Raw genomic sequence first — 23,355 nt, forward strand, 5'->3', positions numbered from 1 at the left:
TACTTCATAATTTTTTGGGTATTAACATTTTTAAGTAACATGGATAAACAAAATAAAAGATATAGAACAAAACATCATATCAGAGTGCGCTTTTGTTACCACGCTCCGATTTTTTAGATCCAGGACTACCGGTTACTTTAGACTTGATTGACTGCTATATTCTCAGGAGAATCACGTGTTGCTATTTATGTGTTGCTACATGTAGTCTCTTGAATTTTTGTCCATAAGAGTGTGTCTCTTGGACTTTTGTCTATAGAGTGTGTCCTTTACTCTGTCTTAGATAGAGTATAGAGTTTGTTTAACTCTATCTTTGACAGAATTATGCTATCTTTCAGATGGCTGTATGTAGAGGTTTGCAGCATATAGTAAACCATGTCAGTCACAATTGTATACTAGAGAGCTATTAATGTTGCAGTTGGCTTGTAATATATGTTTCAGGTCAAATTTGTAATGTCTGTTATTAATGAATGCAATATGTTTTATAAAAAAAAAAAAATTGCTATTTTTCAACAAGGAGATCAAGCATTGACTTAGCGTGATTCCAATACTCAAAAACCATTGCAACCAAAAACAATTCATTCAACTTCTCTTTACTTTGGTTTTTTTCCCCCAATACTTTGGTTGGTTGGCAAGAAATCAGACAAAATAAAATCCTGTTCCCAAAAAAACCCAGGAACTTCAAATGAAATTCCTACAGAACATTATGAGAGGTCCTCAAGGAAGTATTACATCCTTTAGAATATTTAAGAAGAAACCTAAGTATAGAGATAGGAAACTCTTCTATATGTATGAAACTCATTCAACCTCAGATGATTTATTACAATATTCCAACTCACGAATAAACTCCAAACTGAACTTATTGGAAATAAAAAGAAAATGAATCAAAATGATAAAACCCATGAAAAAAAAAACAATGTAATTGAAGAAAATAGGCTTTACAATTAATTAACAATTCGTATAAAAGATTCCAGAAAGCTTGCAGACTCATTGAAATAATGGGCTGCTTGTCAATGACTTGTATATTGGGCTGCTTGTTACTGATCTATATATTGATTTTTTCCTCTGGTGCAAGTGTTCTTTCAAATATTGAATCCTTGCATCAACTCTGGCAGAAAGCCCTATCAGGGTGCTCTTCCTTGAGTTGGATTGCTCCCTTTGCCATACTTGATTGTTGATACTTTCTTTCTTGCAATACTTCATTTCTTGAAGGATATGATCATCCAGGGGATAGAATAAACGTTGGATGACAATGTGCATGAAGTATGGTAGAAGAGAAGCTACTGTGACAATCAATGTAATCATCCAATACACTGGTGCACTGCCAATAGCTTCCATGAAGAGATGGAATCCTTTCTTTGAGTAGGCAGGAGGAAGAGCACCATACACAAGCAGGAAGATGTACCAGGACAATATGCTACCCCATATAAAAAGATGTTGGATCAAAGTAAAGTGACTGACAAGTAGAGCAATTTGGCAATTTACAGTCCAGATTATGCATGTGAATGTAATGCCACCGAGGTGTGCAACATCTGCAACTTCTCCCTGCTGTCGGAATGCGGCAGAGGAGAGTATGTATATATTGGCAAGAAAGATGATTAGAGAAGCTACCACACCATTCAATATCCAACCAATGATGCGCTTCCAAGCAAAGGATATGTTCTTTGGACCCTGTTTATAAAGGGAAGGGAACTGTTCCATTTCAAAAGAATAAATATGTTAAAGCCCTTAAATTAATGTTAGTGCCTGGAAAGCCAGAGAGGAATAGAAAGGAGAATCATGTGTTGCTATTTATGTGTTTCCCCTACCTGGAGGCATATTTCAGAGGAAACATCCTGCTCTAGGACTCCTAATGATATCACTGGCAATGATGTCAAAATCACATTGAACAGCACCAAGTACCAGTCATCATATAGGACCTCCCCACAGAAACTTGTGTAACATTCATAATAGAATAGAGTGAGGCCAAGTACAATGTTCTTGTATACAAAGTAGAGAATCTACACCAAGAAAGTAAACAAGTTCACAATTAGAGATCAGAACTACAGTACAAGGATCATTAAATAATTAAGGACTTACCATTTTGGAAATTCTCTTGTAACACCAGTGCCCATGAACTATAAGTAACCTCTCTAAAAATCGGAATTGAGGCAATGAGAAGTCACTTGCCATTACTGCCTGATGTTAAATGAGAATTTTTAGCGACATTCATAAACCATAGTGCATATCAGAGTCTGTTATTTCTTCCACATAATTCAAGCTGATATTTTTGGACACGAGTACATTTTTTATATTTGAGGCTTGGAATTTCACTACTGGGAATGACATGCAAAATACTAAAAAAAGAGAATGACTTTATCGATTGAATACGTCATCCCCCATTTTGGTGCCATCATTTTGGTCCCATTTACATTAAGGCATTATGATCCTATTAGATGCCCAAGGCTGTAAAGAGTAACCAAAGAAAGAAATCCTGAGTTTATATCGTCAACCTTGTAAAATCTCATGGTCCCCCTCAATCGGGATTAACGTTAGAGTGCAAATGATTCTCTCTCTCCCTCTCTCTCTCTCTCTCTCTCTCTCTCTCTCTCTCCCCCCCCCCACCCCCCCCAAAAAAAAAAAAAAAAGAATAATGTGCAGGTCATTGAACTCTGTGACTTCTTTTTTTTTTTTTTTTTTGTTGTTGTTGTTGTTATGTGTATATTTTTCTTTCTGACTTGAAAGCTAGGTGTAAAGGCCTCCTGCGAGATAGAAGTGGCCTCTTTTTTCTTTCTCTTGTTTTTTTATTTTTATTTTTATTTTTTTCATTTTGTTTTGTAGAATTGCGCAACAACAATTTTCACACCATTCCTTTTAAGAATTTCTGTGTTTCAAGTTCTAATCATAATGGATTATTCTATTCTCTATAAAACTTAAGAACCTGCACGGGGTGCATTTGTCTGTATCATGGTGTACTGCCTCAAGACATTCTAAACTTCTAACCTGTTTGCACTTGAAGTAACTAACGAGCTTAAGGGAAATTGGAAAGAAGATCGAACACCAATGCCTAGCAATCAGTAATATATAAGGAGGACTATAAGGCTTACTTGCATTCCTTCCATGCCACTAATCCCAATACCAATATGAGCTTCTTGAATCATGCCAACATCATTTGCCCCATCTCCAATGGCAAGGGTTGTCTTTCCAGTATACTCTTTCACCAATCGAGTAATCTGTAATGCCACATTTGTGAGACTAACTCGTTTTTTAAAATTTGATTAGTGAATATAGTAACTGGAATTAGATAATTGATAAGATTTTCTGGTTTTAGAAAATAAAATAAAAAAGGTGTACCAACCCAATTTGCACAAACCAGATTCCTGAGATTATACATGGATAAAATGTTTATGAAGTAATTGTGATATAAGATTGACCTCAGGGTGCTAGTGGATGTCGCCTGAATATGGAATTGGTTTGCGCATCACACAACATGGTGATGCAAAAGTCGTAGCACAACCAGATTCACTATGACCACAATTGACTGTTGAGGATCATAATGTAGTCTTCATGAGAAATGCTAAACATTCATATGTTTCAATCTTGTGTTACAATTTTCTTGAAGCAAACTAAGAGGCACTAGAAATGAAGTGGAATTCAGTTCTAATGGGACATAACCTATGTTAGCTTATCTTCTTGTAAAATGATAAACACAAAAAGCTTACCAACGCTTTCTGTTTCGGAGACACTCGACAGCATATAACAAAGGCACAATTAACAGCCAACTGTAAGAACTGGTTCTTTACGCCATCTGTCAAAGCGACTTCAAGAGCTTTGCCATCTACCACCATGGCAAAGGGAGAGTCTTTATTGCATTCTTCACACATCACTTGGTACGAACTTTCAATTTGATATAAAAGGTCTTCTTTCATAGCCTGAAAACTAGAAAAAGAAAAGATGTCAACTCCACTACACCTTCAGGTGCTGCAAATTATATGACTGCATTTTAGACAGAAAGCTCACCATGAAGTCAATTTCACCTCTAGGTTTGGCTTAAGGGTGGGTAGATCTAAATATGATATCTATTCAAGGAAATCAAATAAAAACCTCTAAGCTAACATTCTGCATGTAAACCAATTGTATAGTTCTGATAGGATCTTGTACTTTTTTTTTTCTTTATACAGTCACTTTTCACTGATCCAAAAAGTGTCAAACCCAATAACAAATTATATGCATTGCAATCCAGATTTATTAAAGTTCTAACTGTTTGCCTGGTATAGATGGAAGGAAATAATCTCCCAGGATTCTTTGGTGATGGAATGATTACTACAAAATTACAATTTTACTTTTCATTTCCTCCATTCCCCTCTACTTTAAGATGCTACAAAAATACATGGAATCTTTTGACATCATAGATGAGGTGATTTTTCACCTTCACTTGGATCTTAGTTTCAGCTTCTTTGCTCAAACATAAATGGAACTGCTTCATATCCTGCTGAAGTAAGCTACAAGAAAATCTGCCAATTTGGATGGGGGAAAAGAAGAAGACAAACAAGAAGAAGAAGAAGAAAATCAATAAATGTTAGCTGCAACCTGCCATATGATTCCTTAGATCACTGTAAGTACTGAAATAAGAACAAGTCTCACCCAATATTTACTGCAGTTTCCTTCTTGTCACCTGTGAGCAGCCATATTTTTAGCCCTGCTTGGGCAAGTTTATCTATGCACTCTGGAACCTGGCGTATGTAAGTTCAGGGAAATGTAAGGATAATGAAAATATATGAAAAATAAGAAAACAGAGCGTGGAGCCATAAATGGGCATCATAATTGCATAAAGGCCCAGCTTATATACAAAAGCTTCCCTGTTAGAATAACAGCATATTGAGAGAGAGAGAGAGAGAGAGAGAGAGAGAGAGAGAGAGAGAGAGAGAGAGAGAGAGAGTGGACTGACCCCTTTCTGTAACTTGTCTTCAACAGCAGCAGCCCCCAATAAAATCAGATCTTTTTCAATCATTTCAGATGCTTTATCTAGTAATTCATCTCTTTCAGGACCTATTGTGGTCTTAGCCTGTGAAAATATAGAGTTCCAATGTTCGTATTCTGCACTCTCTATAATCCTATATGCAAATGCTAGAGTGCGAAAACCATCTTCTGCATAATTTGAAAGGTGCAAAGCTGTTGAGTCTTGGTATGATTTACCATTTTCTGCAAGCCTGTCGAAGATAATGCTGAAAACCAAAACCAACATGCCCAATGAGGTAGAAATTTGAAAGAGTTTTAAGTTTTAAATTACAGCCAGACACGAACACACACACACACACAAAGGGACGACTCCTCATTTTGAATTTTTAGAATCAGTTTTAAATTTTTTTTTTTATTTTGACATGGAAGTTTTACATAGCTTCCTGGAATCAACTAATGGAAAATTGTGAGTAGCTAACCTACCTGTCAGCACCTTTGCAAAAGAGAAAGATCTGACCACCTTTATTCCTCACTATGACTGACATTCTCTTCCGTGAACTACTGAACTCCAACAAATGTAAAATCTTGTACTCCCTGAAAATAATCTTAGATGTTATCTTTTAAGCATTTACATGAATGCTATGGAAAGGAACTACTAAAGTGTAAACAAGAAGTAGAGAGAAACACAGTTACTGAATGATTTACCTCTCCACCACCTTTCCAGAGGAAGGATCCAGCTCCTTGAGAACCATTACAGATTGGGTTCTTCGGAAAAATTGGAATGCAAATTCTTGTGAAGCTACCAAAAAAGCCACTTCTTCTGGTGACTCAGCCTCATACTTTAGCTTATCAGTCTGATTGGCTTCAACAGGTATGCCTGTGTGGCATAGAGCCATGACTCTGAAGAACATTATGACATCATATAAGTTGGATCTGTGTATCCATCGATTGTTCATGAGCCTATCATCCCTGAAGTTGAAACCCTTGATAACAGATTCCTTCCCCACAGTAGAGATTTCTGGGTTTTCAGTGCTCAGATTCTCCCCATCTTCTCGGCCACCTGGAATTGCCTTTTCAGTGACCATGATGTCTGCCTCAGATAATTCAGAAAACTCAAAGCTTTGACTGGTGTTGGATTCGTCAATACTGCTTCGACAAGTCTCAGCACAAGTATTCATTCTTCTAGATGCAGCAAGATCAACTTCCTTCATATCACCCCCATATGAGATCCCTGCAATTGAGCATTTTCTAAATTCCATCTCATTACGAGTCAAAGTCCCTGTTTTATCCGAAAGAATAATTTCTACCTGACCAAGTTCTTCATTTAAATTTGAAGTTCGGGCTCGAACAGACTTACATGTTACTTCGTCATACATTTCAATATCTTTGTTGATTAACATGGTTTGTAAAACTTTCACCACTTCAATGGAAACATATAAGGAAATGGGGATCAAGTAGCCATACAAAATTAGGGCCCTTGCAAAGTGCAGAAGACCAGAAACCTTGGGCTTTGAGGGATTGAAGAGTGGATTGTCATCATCTTGCAATCGAAGGTACGACCATTCAAGCATCTCGTATTTCAGAAAGAATGCAGAAGCAATTGCGGTGACTAATGATATCAAAAAAAGAAATGAAAAAAGAAGATAAATCACACGATCCATCTTTTTTTCTATCCGGCTACGTTTAGATGGCGACCTTGTGGAGTTTTGTACTGCTTTTGTATCAGGCCCGCTAAAAACAACTACTCCATAAATGTAATCAGTGTTACGAAGTTTTGAATCTCTTAGAAGCACCTGAGCAGGGCACAAGGCATATGATTCATTTTCAAACTCCAAATTGCCCACAAAGGTGTAAAGATTTGGATTTGGGTCCTCACAACGGACAGTGCCTTTGAATTTGCTGAGTTCCTCATCTTCATTCATGCCGAGTGTTGCTTCTAAGCATCTTTTAACTTTCAGATTTGTTTCTCCATCAAGGTTCATGGTCTCTACATAACAAATTCCATCCTCGTAGCTGGAAGATAGAAAGAGGAGATCACTTGGAAAATATTCATTCTTATGAACTTTAATGACATCTCCTACAGAAAGTTCTCTCCATTTTTTATCAGCAAATCTGCCGTTTCCTACACGAGCCTTTACAGTTCGAGAGTTCACATTCAAGTCCTGCAAGGTGTGATTAATATGATTTTCTACATACTGCAACATCAATGGTAAACCAATGCAACAGCTAAATCGGAAAGCAGTGAAACATGCAAAGAGAAGAAGCTTGAAAATATAGATTTGTGAAGAAGTATTTCCATAGCCTGTTGTAGTGTCAGGAAACAACAAAATATGATGTATATTTTCAATAGAGAGCACTGTGCTAGACTCAAAAATCTATATTCTAACTGATACGGCTGGAGGTGAAAATAAAAATAAATAAAAATAAAATAAAATAAACCATTGAACATATCGGAAAGAACGTGCCATGAAATTACATATCATAGACAGAACATGTTTAACCTGAAAAGATATAAAGCTTACAGGTACAGATAGTTATCATCCACTTCTTTTAACAAGCGTTCTATAAAAAAAAAAAAAAAATGTTTATATTAACTACAAAAACAAAGTTCCCACCATGTTTTGCTTGCAGTTACCTGTAAGAACCTATGCCAATCTTCCACAGCCTCTTTAAGCATGCTAATCCCAATTACAAACACCAAGGGAGCAACCAAGCTTATAGGAGAAAAAGGAGCCAAAGAAGTGACGGACAGCACGGCTGCCAAGAGAAAATAAAGATTGGCAACTCTGCGGAATTGCTCAAACAGTGATTGGGGAAGAAAAGTGACTACATTGTACTTAGTTGTGGATACATAATTGCTGGGGTATTTGTGAGGTTTGGTCTTGTGTAGTTGAGTTTCATTGCAGAGAACCACACGAGAAAATCCTGGCTGACCAAGGTGCTCTTGATGAACAAAATCTGCAGTGGAGGGTCGCAAGCACGTGAAGGTGTACAGTTTGCTCCATCTTATCTTCCCCTTAGTTCTCCTTGATGACTCTGGCATTTTATTTAGGCACCAAAACTGTAAATTAAGCTCTCACTAGCAAGATGAAATCATACAAACCTGAAGAATTGTAACTTAGATTTGGTGCTAAAACTAGCCATGGAACAATCAAGTTTTAAGCACCACCAAAGTAATTAACTACACTTTTTGGTAGTCATGTCTTTTCTACACCATCCTTTCTTTGTTGGAAAATGTTAACATGCGGTCTGAGTTTACCTTCTTATTTTAATCGTTTATATATTTAAAATTTTTTTACTTAATGATTAAAAAAGTAACTTTTAATATATTAGTGTATTTTTTTATTTTTTTAAAAATATTTAAATATATTAAATAAATAAAACAAACAAACAAACAAACTTTGTGGTAGGCGGGCGCCTAACACTACTCTTCTTTATTTTATGTGATTCTTGAATTTCTCGACCTTTCACCATCATCAATATCTTTAAGAAAGAGGAACTCCCAATGCTGAGCTTTGGACTTATTTCTTGGATCTAGTGAGCATTCCACAGCCGTACTTCAAGCATAAACAGCATGTCCCTTTGAGCCACATCAAAGCCACCGCTACATGTGCCTTTGTCCTTAAGAGGACGGTACCCATGTCTTATCGTATAACCCTCACTTATGTTGAAAGATTACCCATGGTTAAAATATAACCGAGGTGTCACCTCTATATGTGCCTTGAATATGGCCAAATCAATCTTACCCCTCGCCACAATATGAATAAAAAATTCCTCATCACATGGTAATTAACTGTATTTTAAGTTTGCCCATTAATTCTGGTTACAAAACCTCGAGATCACCAATCAAATCTTGCAAACAGTAGCATTAGTAGAGTTAGCAACAATCCTCATAAGAACCAGTTTTATGATACGAGTTATTAGGCCCATGAATTTCTTTAATTATATGCCTTCAAAATATCCCATATTCATCTTGCAGCTCTAAAAGCATTTTGTAGAGATGGCTACATTCCATGGCTCTGCATGATAAACTCAACCCAACCACGTAACCATCCCTCATCACTTGGATCATCCATCCCAGATTGCATCTCCATTCCAAAACCTGAATAATTGAGGGATGCAAGTCAACAAATCCAGTAATGCTTCGGATTAAAATATTACTATCACGATCAAATCATCACTCGTTGGAACCATCTTTCGATTATTATAATCCTACTCTTGCTTGGGTTTTGAATAAAGTATGTGTATGGAAACGCCGGCTAGCCAGCCCCAGGTGATGAATAAAAAAAATAAGGATCTCGTGAGAGGGGACAAATAAATACCCATCACGCTACAAGGTGATCACCGCCCTCTTGATATTGCAGGCTTCTTTATTGACACACAACAAACCGTTGAAGTTGACGATGTGTTTACATACCTACTTGTAGATAGCATAACTCAAAACAAAACAAACCATAACTGAGGCCTTGGGAATGCAATACCAACAAACCAAAATGAATCATCCCCCAGATTATTTCTTCATGGCGGGCAGAACTTCGTGGCGCTCTTTAATCAAGAACACTGCATCCCTAGGTTGGGGACATGGCTGTCTAACAATCATGGATCAAGATCCTCTAAAATTCATGGTGAAATCCGAAGTTTTCAGTGGAAATAGAAGATGTAACAGTACAAGTAGTAAACTTAAGACAAGTAATGAGTATAAAACTATAACATGCTTCACCAAATGTGACAATCATGATGGATTGTTTATATGCTGGCATCAACCTATCGCAAAATCAGAATTTAAGAGTGACACAAATGGAATCAAAGATAACATGCAGATCATATAATTACAACTAAATCAACATCTATTGAAAAGAAAAAGACAAATTGATTCAACCTAAGACAATGCTATATATTGTAGGAAATGTAACCAGTGAATGAAGAAAAACAGAAATTACTGGACCAAGAATGAAATAATCTTGCTACAAAGCATACAAGGGAACTCATTGTACATATTATGCTGTCCACCAGCAAGGTTAAACTTCAGGACTCTGTAACCTGGGAATCCACCAAACATACATACATTGATAATGCTTGATCCTTGGACATCTGTTTTTGTTTCTTATACAAAGTTATAGCAGCAAGTTCCATACAAAATTATGTCAACAATTTCCAGACCTTGTTGATTTTCTGTTCGAATAATCAATTAAATTTCATATCCAATACTATTAACAAAATCAATTGATGGTGCACCACATTAGTAGCCTTTTCAATGTAAATCTATGCTTTCAGCTGACAAGAAAAGTCAACATTCTCTTTAGGCTGAAATAATCCATCCATAAAAGACTACTGAGTAGTTTTCCAAGAAGTCTTCGCTACCATACATTTTATACACTTTTTTACTATTATTTAGAGCACATCCTTCACCACTCCTAAATGAATGAATGAATTACCCACATATGCGGATAATTGTCATTAAGAATGATCGTACAAATGCTACCACAGTACATTTGTCCTTTTTCAGTTCATAAAGAACGGACAAATATACAGTGGTCTATGAAAAGTACACATCAACACCTGAACATAAAACAAAAAGAAATAGGAATTTCACAAATGTTCGCCCATTGTAATATTTCCACCTTTGGTGAGATTTATAGCATTATGTACTGCAGTATTCTTTATTTCAAAGCCAAAATCCACTTCCTGTACAGTCATGCTGTTTGGAGGACAGTGAAATCCTAGCTTCCCAAAATTTGATCTGACATTGGGGGAAGGTAATGCTTCCAGATATTATTTCCATTACCCGACACCTGTGGGGTAGCACCACTTCCAAATTGAGAACAAACACTGTTGGGTATGTCGTACCGGATAACCCTAGTATTGTTGATCATTTCTGAAGATGTTGCGGGCGTGACCGACCAAGAATTAGAAAGCTTGAGATATTTATTGTAGAGTGCTAAGACAATGGCTGAATTTTTTCCACTGCTCCTACCAACACAAATTATACAAGAACAAATGAGACCAAGAAACTTCACCTCTGTTGGGAAGCCAAAGGAACATCAAGAAACATAATATCGCAAATTGGAGAAAAAGAAAACTCTAAGAATAAAGCTGTTTGGACTAAGCCCATGGAGGTTTATTTATGTTATTAATAGTCAGAGTTTGAAGGAACTCCCTAAAGTTGGTGCTCCTTTGAATTTGACACTCCATAAATTGCTTCTTGAGACTCCTTCCTGCTTTTCCATTAATTTTTTAAATTGGACATGCATTAAGGGAAAAACAAAATTGACACAGGACGCTAATATGGATGCAGGGAACAGAATTTTCCTGAGATGGCTTAATCCATGACATTGACACTTCACTGATCATCACCAACCAGATGATGGGCATGATTTAATATGTCAAAAATTGTGCCCAACCCTTACAGAGCAATAACTTTGAGGAAACTTTCCATATTAAATACTCTAACTGGTGGAATAAACTCACACTAAACTGCCAAGAGTACCCTGAAGTTTATAAAGGTTTCTCTGGAGCCCTGGCAACTGTTGAAAGCGACAGACACAGAAAGGTAGGATGAACATGGTTAATTACAGCATGACCCATTTATTTTTGGTCCAAAGCTGTTGTATTTTCAATGAAGCAATTGAAGGTTGACACTTAAGTAAACAATCAGACTGTTGGGACTCATGCGATAGTTGAAAGTACACCATCTACTTTAGACCAAAAATTTCTGAACTATGCCACCACCAAAGCCTCCAAAGTGGGCCTCATCCTCACCCACCAAAACTTTCATCAAACAATGAATTCAGTTTTCACCAAGCAGAATCCACAACCTACCAATTCATACTCCAAGTCCAAACCATATCAAACTGTTGCCACCATCACAAATGCTTCAACAGCATCGTTAAATCTAGATCCGCCAAGCAAGATTCTTTGGCACCTAGAATGGTCCTAAATTATAAAAAAACAAGACAGGGTTATATTAATGACTCTGACAGCAGCAGCAATGACTCCAGCAATGGTGTGGTGGCAAAATTCCAAACCAGAGCTCCTTTTCTCCATTTTTTATTTTTTATTTTTTATTTTTTAGAACTCTCTCTTTCTTTAATGTATTCAATCAGGCAGTTGGGATATATACCTGAAAAAATTCAAATGACTTAAATAGACTCATGATCAAAATCCATCAAATCTCCTAACTGGATGATGGTCCCAACTCCCACCAGTCTGATCGTTTACTTTCCAGAGAGGCTTAATTGCTTAATTTGAAATTGCGAAGTATATCAAAGTTAGATGCAAAGTATAGCAGGTCATGCTCTAGTTTAGCCAATATAAAAGAATAAAAGAAAACAAAATCAATTTGAAATGACAAGAGGAGAATTTGAAACCTTTCATTCAAATTGAGAACTTTACTCCACCACAGAAAAGCATCCACAAAATCTCCATCCAATTTTGTTGAATCAATTAAAAGCACACTCAAGTCTGGCGTGCATGCATTTTTCGCATAAGGTGTCTCAGAAACCCAAGGCTTTGAAGCTGATCTCTGAATAACATCCAACACATTGGAATTAACAAACATATCTAATTTCCTAGAGCAGTCCTCTGCAGCTCCAATGGCATAATTGCTCAAAGCAGTTCCAATTAGGTCTTCAACTTTACCCTGCAATACAAGTAAAATATGTTGTTCATTGCAATCTGTCTATGTGATTTTCTCTGCCCCACCCCCCCAAACAAAAAAATAAAAAAAATTAGATTGAGTGTCCATATACAGGAAGGAGCAAGATAAAAAATGTCAATGTCTAATGTTTTGCACCATGTAGTCATAATATGGCTAGAAAGTATAAAAAATAGAATTTTAATTAACATTTCATGTTTATGACACATCCCAAGATTTTGAATGCTTAATATGACGGGTAAAAATTATACATAGAACCACTATATGGAGCACTGTGTTTTGCATGGATGCTGACATCAGTTGTACATATGCTTTCATTGGCTTAAGGCGAAGATGCACAATCAAGTCTTGGACTGGTTCTAATAAGCTTGAAACAGACTAGGTGTCACGTGTTTGTTGCCAGCAGATCTGCTTTGCATATGCAATGCATGTTAACAAACGGTGGACCCAATTAATGCTCTTTCTTTTCTGTCCCTTTTTGTAGCTTGGTTTGTGTTCTTTTGAAGTGTTTTGGAATCATCAGTTGTTTTAGGGGAAACTCAAATGGACAGATTCTGCCTCTTGATTTTCCCTGTAGTGCACAGCCGAAAGTTTTCCAGGTAATGACTCCCTTCAGGTCTAAAATGATATATCTTGTCCTTGTAGCATATACATGTCAACAGGTTGATTAGAAAAAGACTGAAAAGCAGGGCCACTTGTTTGAGAATTTTTACATGTTATCCAAGAACTCAAGCATTGGCATGATCACATTATATGCAGATGATAGAATTCAAGTTTCATGCATTTTATATATGGTAGAATCTGTCATACATGTCATGTAAAGGTGAGACTTGGCCACTGCAGAAAATTCTGCAGCACTGTGGTCATTGAAAGACATTATTCTGCATTATCGGTATCTTTGATTATCTTACCTATCTCATGGGCTCTACAATTTAGATTTGCATAAAAGTGCCCCAAAATTAAAATTCCTTCACTTTTGTAAATCATTTGTAGTAATCCATTCAGCTCCTTCATATCTTATTGAGACAGGTTAGTTCAGATACCTAAAAGCCCAGGGATAAAAATATATAAATGCGCAAACAGATATATACATGTGAAACTAATTTCCTTCATATATTTCTTCATTTTCTGAAACTTACAATTTCATTTATCAAAGCTTCATTTTCTGAAAAGACAACATCCAACAGATAAAAGGAACAAAAAAGATCAAATCTCATAAATAAATTTAGCAACTAGGGAGAAAACAAACCTTCATTAGTATGTTCGGTGAGATATAAATGAACTTGGTTAAGGACTGGTGCACACTTGGAATGATAAAAGGTGCTACTTCCACAAAGCTGGATCCAGCAAATTGTGCTCCAGAAATGGCAGTCGTAATTATTTCTCTCACTTCCTGCTGCCTATTGTAAAAATGTTAATGCACGAGAAAAAATAATGGACTTAACAACAAACTTTTATAATAAGCAACAACTTACCCATGAATTTCAAGGTTTGAATGTGGAAATAGAACTTTTAACTTGAAAAAGGACACTTTGTCTTCATTCCCTTTAGGGATAAAGAAATGAAAGAAAACCAGATGTGGATATCTGGACAATGAAAGAGCAAGAGGAATCAATCAGGAGGTAAAAGACTACAAAAATTAAATTGGAAAAGCATAATCTATTGTAACATCATTTGTGTCATGCAATTTCAAATAAATTAGCAAGTCCACCTAGATCATTACAAGAGCCATAATAACAAATTCCGGAAATAATTTGTTTTTGATAGGTAAATTAAAATTTTATTGAAATAAAGACATTGTCAAAGTATAACGAAGTATACAAGGAGCATGCCTACATCTAGGTACTAGTGAGAGATACAAGCAGGTCATAAAAATTGTCCGTATTACAAATAATGGCCAAAGCCCAAGAAAGTAAAGTATTGTAGAATAATCGCTTCAGCTCATCCAAAGATGCTCCATGTCTTCAAAGCACCTCTTATTTCTCTCTAGCCAGAAGCACCACATAATGCTGTGAGGGATCATTCTCCACACAGCAGCGCTTTGTGCATTCCCCCTAATTCCTGTCCAACACCCCAGAATATCCCTAACTCTTCTAGGCATGACCCAAGCCACCCCTATCCTATTAATAATTAATGACTTGAAAGCATATTAGAAGACTTTGAAGAAATAAGACAATTTGGGGATGTGAAAAAAAGTTTATGGAAGAAAAAGTAAACCTTTAGGGTTGGCTCAAGTGGTAAAGGCTTTGGGCTTGAGGGTATGCTACCCCTGGGTCTAAGGTTCAAATCCCCTTGGGTGCAAACAATCTCTAGGCACCATTGGACTAAGGGATTTTCCCCTTGAATTACCCGAGGTGCACTTACAGAAAACTCCTCGCTGAGGACCTATGCACCCCTGGGATTAGTCATAACGCTATTCCTGACACCCGGTGCCAATCAATAAAAAAGTTTATGATAGCAAAAAAAAAAGAATCATTTGTAACCAAGAACAATTAGAACAGATTTATCAAGCTGTGCATTATACTGTTGTTCAGTTTAGTTGACTTAGATATCGTAGAATTATTGATCAAGATGGGAATGTTCATCTGGAATGACTTTTATTTGATTTTTTTTTCTATGCAATTCGTACATAACATTCACAGAATGGATTTATCAAGCTGTGCATTATATTGTTGTTCAGTTTAGTTGACTTAGATATTGTAGAATTATTGATCAAGGTGGGAATGTTTCTCTTGACTTATATTTAATTTTTTTTTTTTTTTTTCTTATGCAATTCGTACATATCATTCATAGATTCACAAATAATTTGAGGAGCTGTCTCATACATATTAACGAGTCAAGAATTGGCCTTCTTTCATTTTACAAAATCTTTTCTTGTTAATTATGGCCATTGCCAATAGAACTTTGTCATGACAGGGAGAAGTATCAAATGTAGGACCACAAATTATTGTTTCTATGCTAGCATAGAAAATGAACTGCATGTTTTTAATGTAAAGATTTTATTAAAATGGAAAAGGGTGTTACCCCAATACAGAGGAAGTATACCAAAGATCTACATTTTTATTTTTTTTATAAGAAACTTTATTGATCAAAGGAAACTAGACACAGCCCATGTACATAGGAAGCATACAAAAGAAACACAATTACATTCTAGAAAGCTGAAAAGAAAACAAAAACTCATGAACATTCCCTCCCTTTAATACAATAGCAGAAAACCATTGAACCAAAGAAAACACAAAAAAATTCCATATTTCCTCCACAGCTCTCTCCTTGTTATTGAAGCTATGATGATGCCTATTCCAACATGCTAGAAGTTCCACCACACTCCTGGGTATAACCCAAGTCAACCTGGCTCTGCTAAAATACCGGCCCATAACTCCCTAGCCACCTCGCAATATAGAAGAAGATGGTCAATCGATTCACCATTGTTCTTACACATGTAACACCATTCCATTATGATCATCCCATGTTTCCTTAAATTGTCAACCGTCAAAATTGTCCATAAAGCCGCAGTCCAAGTAAAAAATGCAACTTTAGACAGCACAGGAACTCTCCAAATACACTTCCATGGAAACAAAATAGGCTGATGATCTGTCAACACCTTATAAAAAGATTTAACAGAAAACTTTTTGCTCCCCGTATGTTTTTTTGATAAATAAACAAATTTTATTGATCAAAGAATGGGCAAGGCCAATTACAAAACTCTTATGCCCTAAGTTAGTAGGCACATTAGAGGCAAGAAAATCACAAAGGACCATGCCATTCAAGTCCACAGCAATGGCCCAATTACAAAGAGTTCTAAAAAATAAAACTTTGAGCTCCTCCATCGATCTCTCCTTATCTTCGAATGTCCGCTCATTGTGCTCTTGCCACAAGCACCAAATAATGCATAGAAGGATCATCTTCCAAACCGTTTTGATCGGTTGCATACCTCTTATGTTTGTCCAACTAGGCATCATTGCCACCAGAGTCTTCAGCATAACCCAAGCCAAATCCACTCGACGGAACACCTCGTTCCAAAGTACCCTTGCTGTCTCACAATGTAAAAGGAGATGATCCACCGACTCACCCCCTCCCCCCTACATATGCAACACCAATCTGTAATTATTACCCTCCTTTTCCTCAAGTTGTCAGTGGTGAGAATCTTACCTAACAAGGTTGTCCACACAAAAAATGAAGCTTTGGAGGGTGCCTTGTGTCTCCAAAACCTTTTCCAAGGAAACTGAATATTGGGCTCTTCTGTCAGAGCCTTATAAAAAGAGCAAACAAAAAAAAAACACCTTTCCCTGCAGGTGTCCACCACATTCCATCCTCTTGCTGCGTGTTCGGTCTTATGGAATAAATAAGGCTGTAAAAGTCTGCAAAGCTGCTTATTTCCCAATCCTATGCCACCCTACTAAAATTAATGTTCCATTGGATCTGTCCTCCCGATATCCCCATGACTTATGCCACTGTGGCATCTTTTACCATACCAAACATCTCTCGAGAATTCAATCCTAGATCCCACACCCAACTAGAGCCTAGAGTGTCAATTGAAGACCCCCCACCCTCTTCTAATGTATTTCCACAAGCCAACTCCATAAGCCCCTCTTACCTCCCTAGTACACCAACCCCCTCTCCCCCAATAAACCACCATATTTGTTCTCAATCACCATTTTCCATAGGGCTTCAGGTTCCTTGGTATATCTCCACAAACATTTAACTAGTAGCGCCTGATTAAACACCCTCAAATTTTTGATACCCAACCCTCCATTAGAGATAGGACGACACACCATCTCCCACTTTGACTAGGTGGAATTTAAACTCCTCCCCCATAACCCCCCCCCCCACCCAAAAAAAAAAGAAAAAGAAATCACGTTGGAGCTTCTCAATATGGACCGTCACACTTGCCAATATTGGGAAGAGAGATAAAAAATAAGTTGGTAGATTAGAAAGTGTACTCTTAATCAAGGCAATCCTACCAACTTTCGACAAGTACATTCTCTTCCAACCCGCCAACCTCCACTCTATTTTTTCAATCACCGTACCAAAACAGAAAGCACCCTCGAGGCACTCCCCAACGAAAGTCCCAAGTAAGTCATAGGAAAGGAAGCCATCTTGCACCCCAGCGTTCTAGCCAACTAACGTATGTTTGGAACATCTCCAATTGGCAGCATCTCTGATTTCTCAAAGTTTACTTTCAAACTAGATGCTACTTCAAAACAAAGAAGTAGGGCCTTCAGAGCTCGCACCTGATTTTGATCAGCCTCACACAAGATAAGTGTGTCATCTGCAATCTTTCCATAGAATTCTATTTGCTTCCCCAAAGTCACATGATCCCATTTCCTCCTATCTTCTTGGAATAAAGAAAGCTGAAAAAACCTGCTATCTCATCAACTTCCCAATCCTGTGCATTTCTAGAAAAGATCATACTCTGATGCACATTACCATTGGCTCAACACAACACATCCGAGACAGCAGCCTACTGATTTCCAGCCAATCTGAAAAAAACTAGAAAAACATAAAGTAGAGCTCTCTCAACACACCATTCATCAAACCAGAAATGAATTCTTGTGCCCTCTCCAACCTCAAATTTGATGTTTTTTGCATACACCTTCCACCCCTTTCTAATAAATTTCCAGAGGCTCACACCATAGGTCCCCCTACTCGCCTTGGAACACTAAACCCCCCAATCACAAGCATACTTCCCATCCACAACCACTCTCCACAACCCTTCCAACTGGAATCTCCACAACCACTCTCCAAAGATCTACATAACTAGGAAATGGGAAAAGTGCCACCAGATATTGAAAAAAAGAAACAAAAAAAAAAAAAAAAAAACTACATTGTTTTGGACCCTATCCAATGAAAAAGGATGCCAAGGAAAGATGATTTAGGTTGCATTTGAATAGCGAGATGATCTCAAATATTCTATAAATATTAGTGAAAAAGTAATAGAAAAGTAATTATAGAATATTGAATAGTAAGTGAAAAGTAATAATAAAATAATGAATAATAGTGGAGCATTTTCAGAATACTCTCATTTGGACACTTAAAATATCTCAAAATATCTGTGAATAGTAGTAAAATAATTTGAATTAAGATATTTTATTGGGTTTTAGGAAATGAGAGAGAAAAAGTTGAATAAAAATGTTATAAAATTAAAAATTGTTTGAATATTATTTTTTGTTTTGAAATTTAAAAAAGTTGTATTGTTTTTTGTGTTTTGTTTGGAAGTTTGGAATAGTTATAATAATTAGATGAAAAAAGTTGGTTACCCAAACTAGCCCTTAATCTCCGACACCTACTTTTCAAATTCTTCAAAATTATGCTCATTTCTTTCTCACCAACTACTCCACAATATGCAAGAGGGGGATCATCCTCCACTAGAGATCATGTGTTTTAGGTCATAATGGAAGATAATTACTATTCTTAATGTAAATGCCCAGCCCATCTTCTCTCAGTAAGAATGAAAAGGGTAAAAGTTTTTATTCTTCTTCCCCTTCTTTTCATACCTATAGAAGATAGGCTCAGCTTGAATCTTGGACTGGGTCTCTACACTTACTATAAATCATGCCCACACCTATTATCAGATCTTTCAAATCAATATATAATAAGAACTAAAAGCTGTAACAACTAGATTTCATCAGATGAACCAACCTTGAGCTTGATAGAGTTGAGTTAGCAAGAACAGCGAGCAAGCGAAGATCAAGACAGTCCATCCATGACACAACATGTACCATTCCATCCTCCCTGCTGTTCTTTGCAGCAGAACTGGAATTCCCATCACTTGTAGCCCCAAACTGTAATAATTTAAGACAATAGTATTCAGCTTGACCAAATAGGAAAAATCAAAAACAAAATTCCCTGGAAAAAATTGGCGATAGCCAAAAATATATTAACCTTCTAATTAAGATTTCTTACTTAGCCTATCAAAAAAAAAAAAAAAAAAAAAGATTTCTTACTTAGAAAATAAAATGTATAAATTTTTTAATGTCGACTGACAACCAACACGAGAGATCAGAAATATGACATATTGATGCATTCAAACCATCAGTAATGAAGTTTACTCAAATGCATCATACAAAGCTTCACAAAATTGTAAAAATATGATCATTTGTCTTAGCAATCAGCAACAGCTATTCTCATAGAAACTGGATTTTGAACACTTGCTAACATTTTTTTTAATCGGTAATCAAGGTATTTTATTCATAAAAGTAGGCAAAGCCCAAGTACATAGGGAGTATACATGAGAACCCCCACCCATGAGAAAAATGTTTTAAAGAAAAAGACTTTCAGCTTCTCCAATGTCTTCTCGTGGGTTTCGAAGCTTCTATTATTTCATTCCTGCCATATACACCAACACATGCAAATAAGGACCATTTTCTAGATTGTTGCAACTTGTGAATTACCTCAGAGACCTCTCCAACTAGCTTGAAAATCCACCAATCTAAAAGGCATGACCCACGATATGCCAAGTCCTATAAAAAATAATCCCACAAAGTCGTCGCCACCTTGCAGTGTAGAAACAGATGGTCTACTGATTCACCATCTTTCTTACACATGCAATCACCAATCCAACACCATTATCCGATGTTTCCTTAAGTTATCTATGGGGAGAATCTTGCCCAATGCTGCCGTCCAAACAAAAAGGGCAGCTTTGAAAGGAGCTTTCGACTACCAAATGCTTTTCCATGAAAATGTGTGCATGCCTGGCCTCGTTAAAACTTTGTGGAGTGATATGATAGTGAATTAAGCTTTCATGGAAGGGCTCCAAATCATCCTATCCATGGTACTCTCAGTCATACATACGGAATATAGTGCTGCATAGAACTTTATAATCACCTCCAACTCCCAGTCTTGGGCTGCCCTAATGAAATCAACATTCCATTGAGGGGAGCCACTTGGAAAAATCAAGTGGTCCGCTATTGCTGCATCTTTCACTCGTGCAAGCCCAAATATGGCAGGGAAAGTGTCTTGGAGACTTCGTTCACCACACCAGTTGTCATACCAAAATCTAACACTAGAATCATCACCCACTACAATATGTGTATGTCCCCGGAAGAACTCCCAACCCTTCGTAATTTATTTCCATAGACCCACCCCATATGGGCCACGTACCTCATTCAAACACCAACCACCCCATGCCTCCCCAACCCCCAATAAAGCTTGGTTGAACTTCATCAAGTTACGAATCCCCCATCCACCCCTAGAAATTGGAGAACAAACCATTGACCAATTAACCAAATGGAACTTGAACTTGTCCCCCAAACCACTCCACGAAAAGTCACGTTGTAGCTTCTCAATACAGGTCGCAACCTTCTGATAGTCGAGCAAGGACAAGAAATAGGTGGGTATGTTGGAAAGAGTACTTTTAATCAAGGTGAGCCTACCACCTTTAGACAAATACAACCTCTTCCAAGATGCCAGTTTGCATTCCACTTTCTCAATCATTACGTTCCAAATCTACTCTAATTTAAAGAGAGCATCCAAAGATAAGCCAAGATACTTCAGGGGTAAAGAAGAACCTTAAATCCCAAGAGGGAGGCTAGAGATACTTGCTAACATTTTTTTAATAAGTAAAAGTATTATATATATCAATAGGAGTAACCAAATACATTGAACATATACAAGAAAACACCTAGCCCATATTAAAGAGCCCCTAATGACCCAAAAAAGCCCGTGAAAAATAACCCAAAATACACTAATCCCAAAACAACCCAAGCCCAAGCCCTTTTTCCCTTAGAACTAATACCCCAGCCCCAACCCCTTGTGTTTCCCGACTTCACACTGCCCTCCTTTTAGACTTCCCTCTACTTGAGCTACCTCCCTTAGCGTTGTAGTTGATTGTCCAAGAAAAAGACGTTGTAACTCCCTTCTTCTTTTTTTTAACTTCTGGCTTCAAACGAGTGGCTAGCCTCAATCGCGGTGATTAGTTCTCTGAAAAGGTCTTCACATCCTCCATGTGAAACCCCCACGAAAGGCAGAATCTCGTTAACTTTAGGCAAAATCCAATCCGTTATCGGAGGAAGAGAGACCAAGGGAGCAACATTATCCAATTGCATTCCCGATTAATATGTCAACAGAAGTAGAAAAGAAGAAAATGACCAACTTCTAACCTCTTTCATCCCATGCTTGGTGAAAAGGCAAGTCTTGTTTCTTTTATGTTTCTTAGAATCAAAAGGAGAATTCTCGTGTTTCTTTTGTGCTTTTCGTTTCCTAGGGCCTATCTTTATTTTGCTTATCGGTAAATATGAATTTATTAAAAAAAGGCGAAGCCAAGTACACGGGACATATACAAGAGCAACACCTATGTATGGGTGTCTAAAAATACAAGAAAATCATGTACATTCATGCCATTAAAGTCTATTACAATCCACCAATGGAATAAAGTTTGAAGAAAAAAAGTTCTAAGCTCGTCCATCGTCCGTTCACGATTCTCAAAGCTGTGACCATTCCTCTCCATCCATATGCATCACCATAGCCATATTGGTATCATCTTCCACATCGCTGGAATTTGAGAGTTACCCCGGAGTCCTTGCCAGCTAGCAAAAAATTCAACAACCCTTCATGGCATCACCCAATGAAACCCCACTCTAGCAAAGATATCATTCCACAAACTCATAGTCACATCACAATGCAATAATAGGTGATCCATAGACTCCCCAATTTTCTTGAACATATAACTATATTTATTTATTTTACTACTAATATAAACAAGGCATATTCCCTTTTTCCACTTCACAAGTCTTGACCAAGATTAACGATCAAAAAGTGGACAATATAGGACTGCCAGCTAAAGTTTCATTCCACATTAACTGCTCCAATTACCTTCATGTGGCTCTAATGCAATTTTGGAACGACAGAAATGAAAAAAACATTCATAATGAGAAACAGGAATGAAAACATATTCATAATGAGAAACGTAAGTTATTACAAATTCAAAACAGAAAAGGTGACTTACGGCGGTGGAATCATCAAAAGGGGTCCAGCGTCTCAGAGGATCTGAGGGGTGTCGGAAATGAGTAGCGGGGAGGAACTGAAGAAAGACGAGGAATATGATGAAGCCGAACCCGAGAAACCGGAATACGGGCCTTGGGGTCGGAGCCGGGTCAACATCTTGCCGGACGGATCCGGAAGAGGCCGCGTTGTTTGCATTTGGTGGCGGAGCCGCTCTTCTATGAGTTGCAGATGACCGTGATGACTGGTACGAGGAAGACATTTTTACTTGTTCTTCCCGAGGACTGGCTCATGGAAGAGGCACGAGGAACGATACGCTCTTCCGTAAGTAAAGAAAGTTGACTCCCTAAATTCAGTTATTATATAATTCAAATAATTTCGTAATTTATTATTTTAATAATTCTTTTTTTAAAATAATAGGAAATCTCATAATTCAATATTATAGATATTGTTTGAATATATTACCATTAATATATATAAATATATGAATAATTTTACTCATCATTCTTATACAATATATTTACTTTATTTTTTATCTTTTTTTATTTTTTCTCTTAACAAGTGTATGGTGTAGGAATGATAAGTAGAAGAATAAAATTAATTTAGTAGGAATAAAATTAAAAAAATTAAAATAGGTTTTTTTTATTATTATTGATGGAAATAGACTTCATTTCATTCAATAAAACTGAAGTTACAGTTGTGATTAATCAATACTAAAAAAATCAAGATTACAAGTCAAACTACTTATCTATTAGGGGCTCTCCTGCCCACAAGTTTTTTTGTGACGGACATTATCTTAACTTCTATAAACTCTCTCATAACACAAA

The 23,355-nt window shown here is 36.9% G+C and overlaps 2 protein-coding genes across 5 annotated transcripts; both read right to left on the minus strand.

Annotated features, from left to right (window-relative positions):
• Window positions 1-636: 636 nt before the first annotated feature.
• LOC122277153 (probable phospholipid-transporting ATPase 4) lies at window positions 637-8,172 on the minus strand. 3 transcript variants are annotated; one of them, XM_043087043.1, is made up of 11 exons: window positions 7,571-8,172; window positions 5,641-7,097; window positions 5,419-5,529; window positions 4,925-5,201; window positions 4,621-4,709; window positions 4,406-4,490; window positions 3,699-3,908; window positions 3,084-3,209; window positions 2,077-2,175; window positions 1,806-1,997; window positions 637-1,689 (listed from the first exon to the last, which is right to left on the minus strand). In XM_043087043.1, exons 1-11 carry the CDS (start codon window positions 7,976-7,978, stop codon window positions 985-987), a joined length of 3,759 nt encoding a protein of 1,252 aa, XP_042942977.1. In that variant the 5' UTR covers window positions 7,979-8,172; the 3' UTR covers window positions 637-984. The 3 variants fall into 3 exon arrangements, with proteins under 3 accessions (XP_042942977.1, XP_042942979.1, XP_042942978.1); XM_043087045.1 differs by having other exon boundaries at window positions 5,641-6,948; window positions 7,571-7,707; XM_043087044.1 differs by lacking the exon at window positions 2,077-2,175.
• A 2,182-nt stretch (window positions 8,173-10,354) lies between these two features.
• On the minus strand, window positions 10,355-22,866 carry LOC122277154. Of its 2 annotated transcripts, none has more exons than XM_043087047.1 (6): window positions 22,533-22,866; window positions 19,229-19,371; window positions 14,065-14,175; window positions 13,839-13,989; window positions 12,303-12,574; window positions 10,355-10,899 (listed from the first exon to the last, which is right to left on the minus strand). In XM_043087047.1, the coding sequence occupies exons 1-6, from the start codon at window positions 22,788-22,790 to the stop codon at window positions 10,656-10,658; spliced, it is 1,179 nt and encodes a 392-aa protein (XP_042942981.1). In that variant the 5' UTR covers window positions 22,791-22,866; the 3' UTR covers window positions 10,355-10,655. The 2 variants fall into 2 exon arrangements, with proteins under 2 accessions (XP_042942981.1, XP_042942980.1); XM_043087046.1 differs by having other exon boundaries at window positions 10,355-10,905.
• Window positions 22,867-23,355: the final 489 nt, after the last annotated feature.

The sequence above is a fragment of the Carya illinoinensis genome, chromosome 9 (genome assembly GCF_018687715.1).
Source record: "Carya illinoinensis cultivar Pawnee chromosome 9, C.illinoinensisPawnee_v1, whole genome shotgun sequence".
NCBI classification, from domain to species: Eukaryota; Viridiplantae; Streptophyta; class Magnoliopsida; order Fagales; family Juglandaceae; genus Carya; species Carya illinoinensis.

What these genes read in the sequence shown, in the direction of transcription:
- LOC122277154 (XM_043087046.1), bottom strand. Translation starts at nt 22,790, where the DNA reads ATGTCTTCCTCGTACCAGTCATCACGGTCATCTGCAACTCATAGAAGA. An exon ending in TCAACTCTATCAAGCTCAAG is followed by an intron (nt 14,176 to 19,228) that starts GTTGGTTCATCT and finishes TTCATTGTCCAG; the next exon opens with ATATCCACATCTGGTTTTCT. An exon ending in GTTCTCAATTTGAATGAAAG is followed by an intron (nt 10,906 to 12,302) that starts GTTTCAAATTCT and finishes TTGTGTTGGTAG; the next exon opens with GAGCAGTGGAAAAAATTCAG.
- LOC122277153 (XM_043087043.1), bottom strand. Translation starts at nt 7,978, where the DNA reads ATGCCAGAGTCATCAAGGAGAACTAAGGGGAAGATAAGATGGAGCAAA. An exon ending in ATTGGCATAGGTTCTTACAG is followed by an intron (nt 7,098 to 7,570) that starts GTAACTGCAAGC and finishes CACACCTTGCAG; the next exon opens with GACTTGAATGTGAACTCTCG. An exon ending in CTCCGAAACAGAAAGCGTTG is followed by an intron (nt 3,210 to 3,698) that starts GTAAGCTTTTTG and finishes GTGGCATTACAG; the next exon opens with ATTACTCGATTGGTGAAAGA.